At 37.8% G+C, this 20,070-nt stretch overlaps 1 protein-coding gene across 9 annotated transcripts in view; it reads left to right on the top strand.

Annotated features, from left to right (window-relative positions):
- Window positions 1-19,786, top strand: part of LOC134213509 (P protein-like) — a 92,510-nt gene extending 72,724 nt beyond the window's left edge. For all 9 annotated transcript variants that reach the window (XM_062692633.1, XM_062692635.1, XM_062692636.1 and 6 more), the window contains 7 exons: window positions 12,033-12,927; window positions 17,832-17,947; window positions 17,998-18,136; window positions 18,191-18,678; window positions 18,739-19,076; window positions 19,146-19,239; window positions 19,311-19,786. In XM_062692633.1, coding sequence (XP_062548617.1) covers window positions 12,033-12,927; window positions 17,832-17,947; window positions 17,998-18,136; window positions 18,191-18,678; window positions 18,739-19,076; window positions 19,146-19,239; window positions 19,311-19,395 — 2,155 coding nt within the window. In that variant the 3' untranslated portion in view covers window positions 19,396-19,786. The remainder of the gene's footprint in view (window positions 1-12,032; window positions 12,928-17,831; window positions 17,948-17,997; window positions 18,137-18,190; window positions 18,679-18,738; window positions 19,077-19,145; window positions 19,240-19,310) is intronic.
- Window positions 19,787-20,070: the final 284 nt, after the last annotated feature.

Below are 20,070 nucleotides of genomic sequence, written 5' to 3'. Positions count from 1 at the left end.
CGGTCGATCTCTCTTTTTAAAAATTTGGAGGTTAAGTTGATTTTCGTCGCTACATCACGAATAAAGCTTGATCCACTTAGTATTTGGCCGCACTAAATGAGACATTTCTCGCTTAACTTTTCAAAAGGACCTAAGTAACATTTTTTTCATGAATTAATTTGAATACAGCAATCAATAGTTTTCATGTTGTTCTGTTGATTGCGCTATTCAAATTAATTTATGAAAAAAATGTTACTTAGGTCCTTTTGAAAAGTTAAGCGAGATTTCTTTGCCAAAAAAGTACATAAAAAGGTGGTTCAGGTTTTATTATATAGGGAATTTAGTAAACTTTGAAGGAAAAACTATCGAAAAATTATTCATTGGCATTTCGGATGAATTCTCGGACTTTTCTCTCAATACCACCAATCTGCCATTTTTTCTCACCACTTCTCCATATAAGATGGTTTTCTGATTGTTTTGGACCTTGTCTCAAGTTTCCCTATGATAATTGCCTAATATTTTTCGTTGGGACGAAAATTTGGGCATTTTGGTGGGTTGATAGTTTTTTCAGTAACGTCATTATCATTCGATTCATACCATTCCATTACATCCCGTCTGTAATGGCAGCTTGTTAAGTCAGGCCAAAGCAACACCGGACAGTCGTGTGATTGAATGGATGGCAAAAATCGCTTCTGAAGACATTCCTCCTTGTATATTTGGCCATTTATGGTCGCTCCAGTGATGAAAACTTTAGTTTTCTGTCCACAACTGCAGATGCTTTGACATACCATCAATTTGTGAGCAATCTTGCTTGCATAGACATATTTGAATTTTCCTGGGGCATTACCCTTCCATTTGGCAAGGTAAAACTTGTGTCCCGAGAATTGAAAGTCAATTTTAATATTAATTTCATCGCCCATCAAAATACATCAATTGTATTTCGTCAGAACTTGCTCGACCAGCATTCTTGCGCGATGTTTGGCAACCAGGATCTGTTTCAGGGCCGCTTACTGACATCATACGGCTTGAAACCTTCGCGCCGACAGATTATTTGAGCTGTGCTGTACGGCCAGTGAACTTACTTACTTACTTATGGATCCTGTACACCTCCGGTGGTGCAAAGAACCGACTTGAAAGATCTCCATCCTGAGCGATGCCCGGCTATCGCTTTAACCTGTTGCCAGGTTAGATTTCGGTCGACTTCTTTTATTTCTTTATTGAGGCTTCTCCGCCATGAGCCTCTGGGTCTGCCTCTGCTGCGATGTCCCGCTGGGTTCCAGTCTAATGCTTGCTTACAGATTTCGTTTCCGCCCCTACGTAGAGTGTGGCCGACCCAGCCCCACTTCCGATCCCGAATTTCTGTTGTTATCGGCCTCTGGTGACAACGACGATGGAGCTCGTTGTTTGAGATCCAGTTGTGAGGCCACCAGGCCCGAATTATATACCGCAGGCATCTGTTAATGAACACCTGCAGCCGTTGAGTGTTCTCCACTGATACACACCATGTTTCGCTAGCGTATAACAGCACAGATTTCACGTTAGAGTTGAAAATTCGTATTTTGGTGCGTTCACTTATCTGCCTGTTTTCCAGATATTTCTTAAACTCGCAAAGGCAGCCCTTGCTTTCTTGATCCGTGCGCCTATGTCGATCTTGGTACCGCCGTCTGACGCCATTTGGCTACCAAGATATTGGAAGCTTTCAACATTCTCCACTGGTTGCCCGGCTACTGTGAAACTGGAAGGAGTCACCGTGTTTACATCCAACGATTTGGTTTTGTTGACGTTGATGACTAAACCTGCCGAGGAGGAGCGATCGGCAAGGTCGTTGAGCTTACTCTGCATATCAGAGCGCCGTTGCGCGAGTAGTGCAACGTCATCCGCCAATTCGAAGTCGTTTAGGTGCTGAACGGCCAGTGAACCTTTTCGCTAAATCATGCAAGGAAATCCCAAAATGATTCCGAACTGCTTTGCAGACTTTCATTTTTAGTTTCCGGTTGTATGTTCCACTTCTACGATTGTTTTGTTCTACGCGATCCAGCAATAGTGTTTCCCGATAAAGGCCACCTTACACCTCGGGAAAATTTTCCTCCGGATTTTGGTCCCCGTGCATTTTAAATGGGGCCGGGATTTTGATTTTCCGTGCCCAAATCCCGAAAACATCGCATATGCAAAAATGCATGGGGAAAAAATTCGCGGACCAAATTCCCGAGGTGTGAGGCTGCCTTAACATTTAACAGTTTTTACAGTCAACTTCGGTAATTTTAAATACTTTGAAATCATTCCTCCTGACCATGTTGGATTTCCAACGTGAGTGTGCAAAATTTGTTTCCACATCTCGTGTTCCATTTTCTATAACTTTTGAACGTGAGCATCAATACTGATGAAACTTTCACCATAAATTAAACAATCCTTCCGAAACGATGTGATGTATTTTACTTCTCGGTACGACTAGAGATGTCGCAAATTAATCGATTACTTCGATTAATCGATTCATCGTTGTGATAATCGATTAATTTTGAATCGATTATTACCCAACGATTAATCGATTCAATAATCGAGATGAATCGTGAGTAATCGATTAGTTACTAATCGATTAATCAGAATTTTACGACATCATAAGGATGTCGAAAATTAATTGATTATTTCTATTAATCGATTCATCGTTGTGATAATCGATTAATTTTGAATCGATTACTATACAATGATTAATCGATTCAATAATCGACAAGAATCAAGAGTAATCGATTAGTAACTAATCGATTAATCGGGATTTTACAACATCTCTAGGTACGACCACCAGAGGCGCCGCAGTAATTGGAAAGAAACGGCCAAATACTAAGTGGATCGAGCTTTATTGATCATTTTTGCACATAGATCTTTTTTGTGATAAATGCAATGTGCAGAGAAATAACACAAATTAACTTTTGTGACTGATTAACAATCGATTAACAGATACACAAAATTGCCTTGATTTTCAAGTGTCACAACGTCCGTGTCATTGTCGGAGCACTATTAGTTGTAGGCCTTAAGCTTTCAAAGAAGAGTTCAAGCTCCTTCATACAGGTCTCAACAGCTTTCCTCAGGTCTATATCTGTAGTAGTCGTTTCCTTTATTGAGATCAATTTGATCTCAATTTATTAGGAATTAGCTTTAAGCTGCTAATTCCTTTGTAATTCGAAGATGATCATCAATTCCCCTTATGAAGACAGCTACCTGCACCTTGTTCTGTACGTTCAGTATTTTCATCGATTGTAAGCAGGCAGATTCAGAAGCAGGTGGTTTTTTCACGGAACGTAGTTTTCAAGTCTTTTGTAAAAACTCTAATTCTTTGCCGTGATTTACGACAAATTAGTACTACTGAACGAGGCTTTTTTAAGAGCACACCATATCAACAACAGCCGATATGCATTCCCTAACAAGTTCTCCGCCCTGGAAAGGTTTCATTCGTATTGCCAAAATCTCATTAACAGCAAAACTGGCCCGTGCTGCATCATTCGACTTCGTGCTTGCCAAGATTTTTTTTAATTAGTAATAACATTGTTTTTTAATAAAAAATAGGAAGGTTTTCCTGAGCCAGACAGAAAAGCTTTCGGGCCGGTTATGAAGTATTTTTTCCTTACATGCCGCGGGCCACAAGAAATGGAGCCAAGGGCCGCATCCGGCCCGCGGGCCGTACGTTGGGCAGCCCTGATCTAAGCCATCTTTATGCTCTGCGCGGGGCAAGTTAGGAGGTTCCTAAGATCTTTGAAATTGGTCGTTCGATGATTAACCTTTTAATGATCTTCAACACTCACCAATGGAAGCCTGTTAAGTAAACCGAATCACTTGGTAACACAACAATGAGCGTCGTTACGGTGCGTTGATAGAAGAAGCCATTCAAGCATTCTAAAAATGAAGACCTCGTCGACTATCTTATCACTTTTAAAGAAGAGCGAATAAAGCAGAACGCATGATGTGGTTTTGATTGTTTGGTTTAATTGTACTAGAGCAAGCGGCGTACGAATGCAAAAATCGTAGCTTACATGGATACCTCAACACGGCTTGGCTTGTTAGACGGTGTTGCTCATTGTTTATCACAGCAACGATCGCTCGAACTCGTTGTTTGGCATCCATATGAGCGAGGCAGTTCGCTATGGATGCTACGATTGGAATAGATCAATGTTCACAATGCTCACTCACACTTCCAATGCCTGCTCTCGAGAGTTCTGTTTGTAATGGCGAAGTATCAGAAGTGGAGTACCTTCTGTGAAGTTTTTATGAGACCACTGGTGTAATTCTAGCTGCTTCGATAGGCGAGTGATGCGTCACATGTGGTTTTATTATTATTTATTGATTACAGTTCGACTGGGGTATTTATTGAAATATTTTGGCTTTTTCAGTCTGATATATTCAAACGGGTTTATATTTGCATTGCCCGACGTTTCGGCCCGTTTATTGGGTCTTTTTCAAGGGACGGCAGACAGCTTTTCCCTTGAAAAAGACCCAATAAACGGGCCGAAACGTCGGGCAATGCAAATATAAACCCGTTTGAATATATCAGACTGAAAAAGCCAAAATATTTCATTATTATTTATTCAGCCTAAGGCCGGAGTGGCCTCTGCGGTACATAACAGTCGTCTCCGTCCACTGCTGTACGTTACCAGTCACGCAGTCTACGGAGGGTCCGTAAATCGTCTTCCACCAGATCGATCCACCTTGATCGCTGCACACCTCGCCTTCTTGTGCCCGTCGGATCGTTGTTGAGAACCATTTTTACTCCAAGTGCGCGTTGGTCCTCCACAAGCATTGTCCAGATCTCGGAGGAGGACTACCGCCACCGGTTTAATGAGGGAGTCTGTTCGGTACGGCGGCGAACTCTATTCGATCGGAGTGTTTTTTGGAGTCCAAAGTACGTACGCTTTCCTGCCACGTTGAGTCTCCGAATTTGTCTGCTGGTATCGTTATCGGAGGTCAAGTGAGCCCAAGTACACGAATTCTTCAACCACCTTGATTTTGTCGCCATTGATACAAGCTCGTGGTAAATTGGCATTATCTCTCTTGAGCCTACTTAGTCTTCAACGTGTTAATGACTAGTCTGATCTGCTTTGCTTCCCTCTTCAGTCTGATGTAGGATTCTTCCATATTTTCAAAGTTATAATAATGGAAGTAGTGCATGGAGAACTGTAGTGCGATGACCTGCAGCAAGCACCAGTTTGCCCATAGGTTGACTGCTGTCGAGTGTCAGAGGTGGCATGCCACAAATGGTCTTCCAGCTTCCACTTGGTCACACTGTCACTCGTAGTGCGAGGTGCATATTGTGCTCATGGTTCAATCATTGCCGCCTGAAACATTCGTAGGTGGAGTGCAAATGGATTTGGTTTTAGTGAGTCGAGTGTAGTTAACTCATACTCACACTACATTTGATACGCTTGACTAATGTGCAGAATGCAGATTTCCGTTACCATTTTCTAAACCAATGTCTTATGCATTACGTTCATTTTTTACCCTTCTTACATCCTAAGAAGGGTATAAAGATCGCTTGAAAAATCGACTTTTTATCCGAGGCTCGGAGACCCAAGTCGTATATACCAATCAACTCAGCTCGACGAACTGAGCACATGTATGTATGTGTGTGTGCGTGTGTGCGTATGTGTGTATGTGTGTGCCTTACAAAAATGTCACATCAAGATCTCAGCCGTCCATGGACCGATTTGCACGATTTTAACACTAAACGAAAGCTATGACTTTGTCATTGTATAAGTTCATTTTTTTGCAATCGGACATTTGGTTCCAGAGATATGTTAGAAATACGAACATGAAGTGTATTTTCAGAAAACTAACAAAATAATGTCACATGAATATCTCAGCCGTCTGTAAACCAATTTGCATGATTTTATCTTTAAACGAAAGCTATGACTTTGCCATTGAACCCATTGTATTTTGTTTTTGCAATTATACATTGGGTTCCGGAGATATCTCTGAAATACGAACATAAAGCATTAGACGTATCAACTTCACACATTGGTAAAATATGTCCCATCAAGATCTCAGTCGTCCTTGGACCGATTTGTGCGATTTTATCTTTAAACGAAAGCTAGTTTTTGTCATTGGACCCATTAATTTTTTTCTGCAATCGGAAATTCGGTTTCAGAGGTATCTGTGAAATACGAATATGAGACATATTTTCAGACTACTAATGAAGAATTGTCACACCAATATCTCAGCCGTCTATGACCCGATTTGAACTCTTTTGGGCTTAAACAGAAGCTGTAATATTGGCATTTAAGGCGGCAAACCAAATCTGCAGTCTTTTTGAATTTTTTAAAAATTGTTAAATTTTCAGAAATATTCCTTTTTTTATTTTGAAATCGATAAAAGCATGATAATATCAGTTATTTTATATTCAATTGAAGGTCATATGCATAGAAATTGTAATATGCACTGGGCACACACAACCATTCAAAAGTGTAAGAAGGGTTGCGTTCACTGTAGGTGGATTAAGTCGGGTTTTTTATTTTGAAATCGATAAAAGCATGATAATATTAGTTATTTTATATTCAATTGAAGGTCATATGCATAGAAATTGTAATATGCACTGGGCACACACAACCATTCAAAAGTGTAAGAAGGGTTGCGTTCACTGTAGGTGGATTAAGTCGGGTTTTTTATAATGTCAGCGAAAATTTTTCACAGAACTTTATTCTTAAGAGCCAGTTCGCGAGAAGCGCGACCCCCTTTCCAAGGGAGGTTGCAACGATGTTCTCCGATTTGGATGAAATTTTCAGGGTTTGTTCATATATGTAAGAGAAGGCATTTTGCAAATTTTCAGATTTTTTCATTGAAGGGAAGTGGGGTAAAACGGCCCTTCAAAAATTATTGTTCAAAAATCGCCAAAACCAAAAAAATGCAATAACTTTGGCAATGAGTGACCGATTTTGTTTAAATTTTGCACGCTTTTTCTACTCAATTAGTACTTTATACCAAGTGGTTAATAGGGTTATAAAGTTGTTTACTTTAGGAGAAAATTGACTTTTTCGATAAAAAATGGTCGTTTTTCCAAAGGGAATATTTTTCACCAACAGATCTAGGATAAAAAACTAAACCCGTAAGGCAATTAAGGAACTAAAGAGCTTTCATCTCATATATAATTCAGAAGCGCCAACTCAAGAATTTCTTAGAAAATCGCAATTTTCTGCAACACTGTTTATTCTTAAGAAAGTTCGACCCTACTTATGTTGATGTTTTCCGGTCTGGTGAAAACTGTCCAAACTTTTTTGTCTCAGTTGAAATTCAAAATCAGAATTTTCTATTAGGGGAGTGTAGGGTAAAATAGTCCTTTAAAAATAAATGTCAAAAAATACATCATTTTTTTATGTGAGTTCTAGCAGAAAATACATAAGTTTAAAAAAACTGTTTCTTCTTCCTTTCAATTCATCTATATTTTTCGTCTCAATAGATACGTATATCGTTCGCTGGTCTATATTCGATAGCAAACTATTTGCAGAACAATTTTCAACAGAAGTAAAATAGGACCAAAATAAGTGCCTTAAACATTAGCACGTCTTTTGCAAAATGAAACAAAAATGAACGAATTCGGCGAACGTGCTTGTTGATATTTTTTTTGAATAAGCTACAATTAATGTGGGTACCGGTAGTGATGTTGCTTTTACATCTATGCGAACAAAAAACAATTATTCTTAACGATAAATGAGCAATTTCGGTAAATTGGGTAAAATAGCCTTGTAAAAATAAAATATCAAAAATTCATAAATTTTTATATGTGAGCTCAAGCAGCATATATATCAAACTTATTGAAACTTATTTCAGTGCGCCGACTTAAGAATAATCAATCAAATTATGAACTTCTGCATATTGCACTTTTTGTTTACAAGCCAGTTTGTTAGAATCGCAACTCCATTTTATCGATGTTTCAGCATCTGGCTGAAACTCACAAGGTTTATTTCTATATGTAGATGAAACTATTTGGCAAAATATTGGGATGGGGAGAGGGGTAAAATAGATCTCCAAATATAAATAATGTTACGAAACAAGATAATCGTAACCACACTTCTTAGATTTGATTATTCCGACCCAACTGGCAACTAATCTAGTGATTTTGCTAGTTAGCTTCGAAATTCTTCCAAGCTTAGTGTTTTTATGGTTTTCTATCTGTCAACAATTAAATCCTTCACAATTTCTAAATCTCAAAAAATAACGTGAACTAGTCAACTAGTCATGTCATCTCTATAATATTCCGGCGGAGGTATTGTAAACTTTGGGCCGTCTTAAACTCCCGTTCAAAATTATTGTTCCACCAAAATATATTCCCACCAGTTCCTCCATGGTGACGTCTTAATTGCAAGAACGATGCATGGTTCCAGAACGACGTAAAGCAAAATCCAATGCTTTAGCTAGTTTCCGTCCATTTGTTTTGGTACTTTGTTTGTTACATTGGTACTTCAACACGGTAGTCTATTCCTCGGAGAAAAAAGCAATAGATAGATTTCTCAAAAAGTATTGCAAGCTGTTACTACCCAAGTACTACTTCTTAGCAAACCACACCTTATGTCCTAAAATTTGAAGTATTTTCATGAGGGGTGTGTTTTCAAATCGTCAGACAATTGATACTCTATCCTATTCAATAGTATACACATTACCTTGTTTCGCTCTCCTTGTAAAAAATCAGCTCGATGTAGAAAAAAAGGTTTCTCCCGTATTGTGCAAAATGAATGAAACTTTGTTAAACTTTGGAGTGTTTTTTACACAGTTGTGTAAACATAGAATCGAGGGTATTCCATTACCTATGAGATAAAATTGTCCAACTCATGAAAATATATACACCCGATTAGAACTGGTATAGTCCATTCAGTCAAACATTCTGTTTAGATTGTATCTCTGTAATATTAGCTAGCAGTTTGAAAGATAGTAATTCAAAATATATGAATGGTACACGGTTTGACGTTCTTGCACAATAAACTTGCAGAATTTGGTTTAAATTGATAATGATGGAGGATGAAAGAGAGTTATGAATACCACACAATCGTTACAAGCTACAAAAACAAGCCTATGGTAACCTGATGCAAGTAGGTACAAAAGAAAAATATAATCTGAGAAGCAGCTCCACCAACAAGCTATGTTTAAACGTTACCAAATTGTTCATTTGCCGTTAAGAATAATTGTTTTTTTTTTCGCATGGCTGTAAAAGCAACATCAGTACCCACCCATTCAAAGAAAATATCAACAAGCACTTTCGTCGAATCCGTTCATTTTTGTTTCAGTTTGCGAAAGACGTGCTAATGTTTAAGGCACTTATTTTGGTCCTATTTTACTTCTGTTGAAAATTGTTCTGCAAATAGTTTGCTATCGAATATAGACCAGCGAAGGATATACGTATCTATTGAGACGAAAAATATAGATGAATTGAAAGGAAGAAGAAACAGTTTTTTTAAACTTATGTATTTTCTGCTAGAACTCACATAAAAAAATGATGTATTTTTTTACATTTATTTTTAAAAGACTATTTTACCCTACACTCCCTAATAGAAAATTCTGATTTTGAATTTCAACTGAGACAAAAAAGTTTGGACAGTTTTCACCAGATCGAAAAACATCAACATAAGTAGGGTCGAACTTTCTTAAGAATTAACAGTGTTGCAGAAAATTGCGATTTTCTAAGAAATTCTTGAGTTTGCGCCTCTGAATTATATATGAGATGAAAGCTCTTTAGTTCCTTAATTGCCTTACGGGTTTAGTTTTTATCCTAGATCTGTTGGTGAAAAATATTCCCTTTGGAAAACGACCATTTTTATCGAAAAAGTCAATTTTCTCCTAAAGTAAACAACTTTATAACCCTATTAACCACTTGGTATAAAGTACTAATCGAGTAGAAAAAACGTGCAAAATTTAAACAAAATCGGTCACTCATTGCCAAAGTTATTGCATTTTTTTGGTTTTGGCGATTTTTGAACAATAATTTTTGAAGGGCCGTTTTACCCCACTTCCCCTCAATGGAAAAATCTGAAAATTTGCAAAATGTCTTCTCTTACATACATGAACAAACCCTGAAAATTTCATCCAAATCGGAGAATATCGATATAAGAGGGGGTCGCGCTTCTCGCGAACTGGCTCTTAATCACACCGACCACAAGAAAGTTTCCCTCCATAAAAATCCATTATATAAAAATTCAAAATTTGTACACATTTAGTCATATTGTATCCGTTGGATCGCTATTTGAGTTACATAGTGAATTATGGTTTAAAAAAGCATTTTTGGTCAACACTTCAATGAACTTTAATAGAAACGTTATTTTTATCACCACAAATTTTTGTAAGGACGTGGCCGACGCTACAGTTAATTTCAAATAATATTTATTATTAAATCTGTATTATGAAATTGGCTAATTAGTTACATTTTCGTTTGATTACCATTCTTGGGTTTGTTTCAATTTGTTTGAACTACAATCTCCGAGTTATGAATAATATCGCAAAAATGTCAATTATGATGCACGTTAGGGTGGCTCAAAAACACTTTTTCAATTTTTTTGATGGGCCGCCCTCTTATTCGGTTCTATTTGATGCCCTGATGCTCTGGACAAAATTTCAGCCAAATCGGTCAACATCTAAAAACAGAAACATCTAAAAACAGTGATTTGCAGTTGGAAGGCACAATTTACGATCAAGAACAATGATACTCATTCAGTTCTTGTAGAATTAAATACAGAATGTTATGCTGAAAATCGCGAGAAGATTAGAGTTTATTAGGCATAGATATTAGCATTTTACTGGAGTGTTGTAGGGGTGAAGTTATTTCTTTTCAAAGGTAAAATAAACGAAATTTGCCCAAACCCAATTCAGAGAAATGCTAATAACTTTGCCGGGCAAACTCTAATCTTCTCGCGGTTTTCTGGATAACATTCTGTTTTAAATTCTTCAAGATCTGAATGACTATCAAAGTTCTTCATCGTAAGTTGTGTCGTCCAACTGCAATTCACTGTTTTTGAATGTTTCTGCATACATTTTTGCATATAAACTTCCAACGAGTTCCACCGCTAGATGGATTAATCAGGGTTTTTCAAATGCAACAAGTTCAACGCTGGGCATTATCTTCATCTCGCAAAAATAACACTGCGTCCTCTGATAGCCTTTTTTTACTTTTTTTTGCGAGAGAAGAATGGGAATGTGGGATTTGAGTAAGTTACCGTCAGCGTGTGAGCAGCAAGCCATGACTCGGCCTCTTCTTGTCAGATCTCCTCGGCGTGTTCACGCAGTTGTTATCGCATTTTGCTTCAGCTATTTGGAGCCAAACAATGTTCTCATACGATAATCTAAGAGCTCAAAACATCATATTTGGACGAACATAAGTTGTAAATTGTAAGCATTGCCGTACATGGCCTGAATATGATGGGTTTCTATCGGTTTTGTACCGAGTTGACTTTGTAGACCAATTCATCTGAACTCTTGAGTGATTTGAAATATTCAAAACTTTCTTTGGTGATATATCTTCACCATGAGTTGCTATTAGTTTTGTACCTAACATAATTGATATGATAGATCAATTGGCCTGAAATCCATAATGATTTGGAAAACTTAGAATATCCGATTTGGACATATTCTTCTTCTTCTTTTCCTATGGCTCTACATTACAACTGGAATTTGGTCTGCTTTTAAGTTCGCTTGGTCTGCTTAGTGTTCTATTAGCATTTTAACAGCTATTAATTAAAAGCTTTATTTCCTCTCGTTGCATAAGTATGTATCTTGTGTGGCAAGTACAATGGATACACTATGCCCAGGGATTGTATGTTTCAAATTCCAAGTACAACATGCTTTTAAACAGCTATTTCGAATCGAGTAGTGTCATTCATTCCAAAGGATCTTGAGCTAATTTGCGGAGATTATCTTCCCCATTGAACAGCATTCAAATTTTTAATGGTAGGTGTTTTAAAACTCTTCGAAAAATGTGTCAAATCACATTCAACAAAGTGTTTGTCATTACAAACCAATAATAACTCAGAATTTCTCCATATCCGCCATTTCCCCTGTGTTTAATCGCACTGTACTCGATCTCTTCTTTTCAGGGATATCCCCAAACCACACGTACACCACCTGGTAGGCCATTTCATCGGAAACATCACCCCACCGAAACACGAGGACATCGACACCGGGCAGAACCACCTGGATGATGAGTATCCTTTCCGCAAGTATTCCAAGATCATCTGCCTGTTCATCACGTGGATGGTGATCATGGTCTTTTTGGTGGCGAAGGATGAAAAAATGGTCCACCCCAAACAACTGTCGATCCAGGCCGGAAAAACTAGAAGTTACATCTTGCCCGAGTTACCGCTCAGTTCGAAGGTTAACTTTTACTTCGAGGGCACCTTTTCCGGGGAGCCGTACAGCAACATTACCGAGCACTATTTGACTATTTATTTGCAATCGCTCACGTCAACTTTGGAGGGAAATGAAACTGAACTGTTAAACTCGGGATCGGTACATAACATTAGCGATACGTGGCATGTTCCGATCGTGCATCCGTATCTGTTTGACAGTGCACCGATCCTCAGAAAGCAGCATAGTTTCGATATCAGTGACAATAATTATGAACGAATCCACACCAAGAGAAGTGCGGTTCGTTTGATGCTGAAGAGCAATGTTAAGGCGAGTGTTCCGATCGCAATGAGGTACGATCATAGCCCTGTGAATCGGGATATTGGGGTAATCTACGCAGCGTTTGTGTTGATTTTCATGTACGCGTTGATCATCTGGGAGGTGGTTCATCGGACGTTTGCAGTGGTGATTGCTTCGACCCTGGCCATCTCCATCCTGGCAGCACTAGATGATCGGCCGACGATGGAGGACATTGTGGGGTGGATCGACGTGGAGACGATTTTGCTGCTATTTTCGATGATGATACTGGTGGCGATTTTGGCCGAGACGGGTATCTTTGACTATTTGGCTGTTTATATTTTCAAGGTAAGTTGCATTAAATTAAATTTCAAGTGAAAATAGCCTTAAAATTAGGAGCTGCTACAAATAAATTTAACTGATCTAATAAAAAAAGGAAGGGTGGATTTCTAAATAAATAGTTTGCACATTACCATATATCGCAAACATAGTAATTCGTATCGCAGAACGTAATTGGCACTTTTCACATTTATTATGTTATACATATTATTACTATTTGGTTCTTCTTCTTGTTATTGGCAATACATCCCTCACTGGGACATTGCCGGACCGCTGCTTAGTGTTCATTCAGCACTTCCACAGTTTTTAACCGCGAGGTTTCTAAGCCATGTTACCAGTTTTGCATTCGGCTAATACGATGATACCCTCCCCCCACTATTATGGATCAATTAGTGTTGAAACCAATTTTCATAATTTACTAAAAAAATGTAGGAGGTTGGAACTTTGAGTGTTAAAATAGTGCTGGAATCGTTTATCAATCAAGTTTTGTTTGGCACAGTGTTTCATGCATAAAATGTCATTAGAATATTGCCAAAAGCTAAATATTTGAACCTTGGTCAAAAATCATATTAAGGATCACTTTTGAAAGCGGTCACAATTATGGATCAATTTGGTACATATTATGGATCAGTATATTGATATTCTCATTTCCATCTCCATATGGCCATTGGCGTAGTAAGGGGGCCGGGCAGGCCCCCAGAAAATTTGAAAAGTAATTCCAACTTAGTCATTTTTATTTCATTCACATATTTCCTACATATTTCTTAATTTTGATTATGAATTCTATAAACATATTTTTTGTTGCGTTATCACATCTATGACCATTTGTTCAGCAAAGCATCGAAATATTTAAGTTGGACCCCCGGGAACATTTTCTCGATTTTAAGCTAAAATCAATGCCGCTTCTAATTCAGTTGCTAGCTTAAAATAATAAATTTGTTCGGCATTTGTTTGACTAGTATCCTGGTCGCAGAAACATAAAAACATAATTGTATTAAGATATAAATATTTCTGTTCTATTAAACTACCATCCGCTTCAAAACCACATCAAAATGAGCACATGTACACAAATCCGGTCAATGAAATATCGAACGACCATACTTTCGAAAATCTTCGAGTTAATCGCAAGGTATGCCGCAAAACAGTTGATCAAATTCCTATGGAGCTTTTTGCTCTCGCTATATAATTCTGGCACAGAAAGATATAAAATTATAAAACTTAAGAATCTTTGTTACAATGACAGAAAAATCAACAACGCATTCCATTGAAAGTATTAGGACAAAACTTAGGCAACCTTCGCACTCACAACAGAGATTGCATTAAAGAAATATTTTTATAATCCTCAAAAGATCTTGTTCCATTTAATTTTTTGGCGATTTCATAAGGATCATCGGAAAATTTGCTTGTGCCTGCTTTAGTTAGAATTAGATTTAGTTAAAATTAGATTTAGAAACCAGTTCGTATCAGAAAACATTTCTTTTGCAGCACAATTCAGATCGATTTGGTTGCTTCTCAAGTCTCTTTGATTTTTGCAGAGAAATCTGGAAATGCTTGAAAACTTTCAGAAATATACTCATATCGAGTTTCATTTATAGATAATTCGAAGAAGATTCTTGAATCTTAGATTACACACTTATCCACATTTAGTAACATGGAGAAGACAAGTTGACACATACACAGCGTTTTGAAGCAATCACAGCATCATTGGAAATCAATTGTATTATTCGCGATTTTTTTATGTTAGTTCTAGGACGAATGAGCGATAAACTTAGTCAAACAATTTCTATTGCAATCCATGCGCACAGTGCTTTAAATCGCCTTTGAAAATTACATCCCACCAGCTGGTGTCATGGCCCCCCCTAGACCGAGACTCTAGTTACGCCTATGCATATGGCCTCCATATATTTATGGACAATCCCTAAATTAAAGTGAGAAATGTCTTCGTTCATAAAACAGCTTGTTTTATAAGCAAAAAATACACAAAGTAAAAGATGAATGATGGTGGATCATCCATACATTAATTCACGATTGAAGGGGTGTGGAACGATGGAGTAGTTCCACAGTAGCTTGAATAGGTTAGATGGCTTGAATTATTTCACCTACCGTCAAAAAATATCCTCACTGTGTGGTTGAATTTGGATTGAAGCTCCGAATCAGTCATATTTTTTTAACGGGCATTTTCAACTCATAGAACCGTTTGAACATGAATAACATTCTATTCCAGCGTATCTTGATATCAGCCACCGATAAAAGTTATTTTCCGAACTCAGAACGGACATAGTCTTGTAGCAAATATTTTTTCACAGGTGATCGCCGAAAGAAAACTTCATTTCACCAAGCGAACTTCTTCATTTGCTCGCAAGACTGTTGATGGCCCAGGGTTGATATTCTTAGGGGGAATCAAAGCCTGTCCACACGTTAAATTTCGGACACGCATCTTCCAATGCGATTTTTGAAAATTTTCACAAACCACTGAGACGAAAATTTACATGACAGATGAATCTTTCTGCTTTATGTGTTGCTTTCAGCATGTTTTCAATACGCTGAAATTGATAAAATGACTACAAATCAATTGGACATTACCTAAATGTCCGAAATTTACCGTGGACAGGATTTAAGATGACGTTGCAGCGTTGTGAAAGGAACCTGGTGCAGGTTCCTGGAACCAACGAGCATCGAATGCAGAGAAACAATGATAGCTGGTTTTAACTGAATCTTATTGAAATTCAATTTCGACGGATTTCCACAGATTCGTCTATATCAGATCTCGGTGGTTTTAGCGGACCTACGAACGACACGGCAGTGTGTGAGAATCACTAGATTCAGGAATATACTGTAAGTAAGTGTATACTGGAAAGTGATCCATAATTGTGGGAATCTACTCGTTTCCGGTCACAATTATGGATCACTTTAATATTCTTCAATTTTCAACAGAATAAAGCGAAAATGAAGAAAACTCCGTGTGATTTGTGAAAAACATACCATAATTTTGGTGTACGAGCTTTGATATGAAAACACTTTGATATGAAAAATTTAACGATTTAAAAATTTATGAATGAACCACTTCTTGTGAAGCTACCAAAAAATGTTGATATTTTGACAGATGCTCAACAGCAAGTTTTCAAATGCGCATAACTACCGTTGATTTTGGGTTGAAAAGCATGATAAACGCAATAAATGTTAGAAAATAAGTGTTTTTATGTAACAAAAATATGTCCGGTGTTATATTATTGATATCAAGCTAGAAATTTAATGTCAAACACAAAAGTGATCCATAATTGTGGGTGATCCATAATTGTGGGAGGAGTGTACTTTTATGCCCAGGGAAGTCGAGACAATTCCCAAACCAAAAATTGCCTAGACCGGCACCGGGAATCGAACCTAGTCGAGTCTTCCACGAAAGGCTGAAAGCTCATAAGGCTGAACACGAAAGGCTGGAAAAGTAAAAATCTCACATAAGGCTGAAATAACAAAAGACTGAAACTCGAAAGGCTGTAAAATTGTGAGAAACCCATTTTAATGGAAGAACTCGCATTTGACGCACAAACTAAAGTGATCCGCAACCTTTTTGCAACTTCTTGTTGTCTTTCAGTTTTTATACGGAATTCTTATTTTTTAGTCTACACAGCTCAAAAAAATGTGTGGTAACATAGAAAGGAACACGACTGTATTGTTCTTAGTTGTTGTATTTGATTTTTGATTCTTGCCAAGATTGCTTTCTTATTTTTTATTTCTTCCTACTTCCTTCTCCCTTTTCTTTCCTTCCTTCTTTTTTATGGCTTTTTTTTTCATTTTTTTCTTCTTTCTTCTTCAAAACTTGGGGTCGTACACTTCATGTTACCATCATAAATCTTAAACTTAAAAGACATTGTCTTAAGTTAATGGAAAGCAGAAAATAATAAAACAAATAAATAATTTCGTAAACACTTATGGGGGGAGTGGGTCTGCCATTTCCTTACGCTCCATATAAATAAAAAAATATTTGTGTGGGAAAAATCTTGCATGGGAGAGGGGGTATTGAAAAACCCAGAAAATTTGCTTGCGTAATTAGTGACCGGCCCCCTTCCTAGTTTCTTCTTCCTGTTTCTTTCTTGCTTCTTCGTTCTGCCTTTCTTCTTAGTTCTTCTTCCATAGTTTTTCCTTCTTAATTCCTCCTTTTTTGTTCCTACTTCCTTCTTCCTGCTTCTTTTTTCTGGTTTCTTCTTCCTTCATTTTTCTTTGTTCTTCTTCTTCCTTTTTTATTCATTCCTTTTCCTTGTTTTTCTTCTTTTTTTCTTCTTCTTTCTTCCTTCTTTCATTACCTTGTTTTTCATCATTTTTTTTTTCATGTTTTTCAATCTTTCATTTTTTTCCTTCTTCCTTCTTCCGTCTTCTCTCTCCCTTCTTCCATTTTCTTCTTCTTTTTACTTTTGTCTTCCTGCTTCCTTGTTTCTTCTGCTTCATCATTATTCCTTCTTCCATCTTTATCTTACTTTTCCCTTATTCCTTCTTCTATGTTATTTCTTCAATCTTTCATCTTTTTTCCTTCTCCCTTTTTCTGTCTTCTTTCTCTCTTCTTTAGTCTTCTTCCTTCTTCTTTCTTCCTTCCTTCTTCTCTGTGCTATTTTTATTATTTATTCTTCAGTCTTTATTCGTTATGCATTATTCTTTCTTCTTTATTTTGAGGTGAACCGGTCTAGGGCCGAAAACCTCATTAATAAAGACAATAAATAATTTCTTCTTTATTCCTAATTCTTTGTTCTTTATTTTCATTCTTTATTATTTATTCTTCTTTATTCTTTATTTTTCTTTATTCTTTATTCATCATTCTCTATTCTTCTTCCTTCTTTATTCATCATTCTCTATTCTTCTTATCGCTAGGCTAAGTAGGGCCCTTAATTATTATTTGGAATTGACAATGAATTTAATTTCAGATTACCAACGGAAAAATCTGGAGCCTCATCCACTGTTTATGTATATGTACAACGCTAATCTCCGCTTTCCTAGACAACGTGACTACGGTGCTTCTGATGGCTCCTATAACCATACGGTGCGTATATTACACTACATAGATATCGAAGGTTAACAATGCTTTTGTAGATTATGCGAAGTTATGGATATGAATCCGGTACCGGTGCTGATGGCCATTACCGTCCACGCCAACATCGGTGGAACAATGACTCCGGTTGGAGATCCACCAAACATCATCATCACGTCGAACCAATATATTTTGAAACACGTAAGTGTTTTGGACTCTTGTTTGACTCAACATAAGAAAATCTATCCTTTGCAGGGTGTTACATTTCTGACGTTTACTGCACATATGACGGTCGGCGTGATCATCGTGGTCATTGCAACGAACATCCACTTGCGGTTGAAGTACAAGAACATCAACAACCTCCGAATGCACGAACCGAAGGAGATGAAAGAACTGAGACGCAACATCAAGGCTTGGGAAAGGGCTGCTGGTAAAATTCCGCCGTACTCTAAAGATGCCAACATCGTGCGGGAAACGCTAATGAAGAAGGTCCGATTGCTGCGCCATGAGTTGAAAAAGAAAATGACCAAGGGGTGTGTTCCGCAAGAAATCTACCGATCCACATTAGAAGAACTCCAGAAGGAGCATCCAATCAAGAACAAGGGCTTGCTGATCAAGTCTGGGGTGGCGTGCGCTTTCATCATCTCCTTGTTCTTTGTCGAATCGATTCCAGAGCTGCGGCGGATGTCTTCAGGCTGGGCAGCACTGCTGGGTGTAATGCTGTTGCTGATAATATCCGACAAGTACCTCACTTGCGAAATTTTATTAAGTCTAGTTTAACCAAATTTGTTTTTTTTTTAAAGAAATGACATGGACGCGATCCTATCACGTATAGAATGGCCAACACTGCTCTTTTTCGCCGCCATGTTCACGCTGATGGAAGCGGTTGAGCGGATGGGATTGATCGATTGGATCGGTCATGCCACGGAATCAATAATCCAGTCGGTATCGGAGGATCTACGGCTGACAGTGGCCATCTTCATCATCTTGTGGATCTCGGCTCTGATGTCGGCCTTCATGGAGAGCATCCCGGTGACAGCCATGATGGTTAAGATTGTGGTGGCTCTGTCAGAGAAAACAACACTTGGACTTCCTTTGCAGCCGCTGGTATGGGCATTGGCCTTCGGTCCTTCACTCGGAGGTAAAGTTAGACGACTTCAACACCTCATGTTATTCTGTTTTGGAAATCTAAAATTTTATGTCTTCGTAGGTAACGGAACACTGGTTGGTGCATCGGCAAACGTTATTTGCGCTGGCATTGCGGAACAACACGGCTACAGGTTCAGTTTCATGGACTATTTTAAGTCAGTTTCACCATTATAAACCCGACCCATCAAATGTTAACACGTTGTCCCAATTATTTTTCAAATTTCAGACTTGGATTTCCCATTATGCTGGTCAGCGTGATAGTAACGACCGGTTACCTAATCACGGCTCACGTTGTGTTCGCATGGCATTGAAAATGCACTGCTTGAACCTGTTGGAACTGGTTCGAAAACTCCACAACTCATCACTTTGATGCCAAGCTAAAAGTGAGCTCTAATCCATCCCTGGGATGATAAATCGTTTGTATTTATAACTGCATTATTATTCGCTTTACATAGGAAGTAAGATCCAATCTGAATCAAAAGTGCTATAGCTTTATAGAATTCTATATTTCTATCTGGTTATGAGAGTAGTTTCATGTGCGTTATCAAAACTGTTCGTTTTTGAATTGTCTCCATGGAAGTTTTTTCTTTCTCTGTGTCAGTAAAGTTACATCTATTTGTCTTGTCAATCAGAGTAAGTGAAATTTTTAGTATGATACGAAAGTTGTAATTCGATAAAACATGTCATTCATTAAATGGAAAATGTATAATTTGTATATCCGAAATCCTTGTTACATTTGAAGCAAATACTCTGGTTCTCCTTAAGAAATAAGGTATATTGGCGTTGCTTATTCTATATTTTTCAAGAAAATTTCTATTGTTTGTGAGCTTTGTCTTTCTAACCCTTATAGTCTGAATGTACAGACAAAACTGTCACGATTGAATCACTTATCACATTTTATGCAGACCCATCGTTGCCCCGCCAACTAACCAATATTCCTTCCTGTGATTTTTGTGGAGACGCAGTTGTAAATACGGTCTACAAAT

The sequence above is a fragment of the Armigeres subalbatus genome, chromosome 2, assembly GCF_024139115.2.
Source record: "Armigeres subalbatus isolate Guangzhou_Male chromosome 2, GZ_Asu_2, whole genome shotgun sequence".
NCBI lineage: Eukaryota > Metazoa > Arthropoda > Insecta > Diptera > Culicidae > Armigeres > Armigeres subalbatus.
Note: the sequence above shows the minus strand (reverse complement) of the source record. Positions and strands in the feature narration are given on the sequence as shown.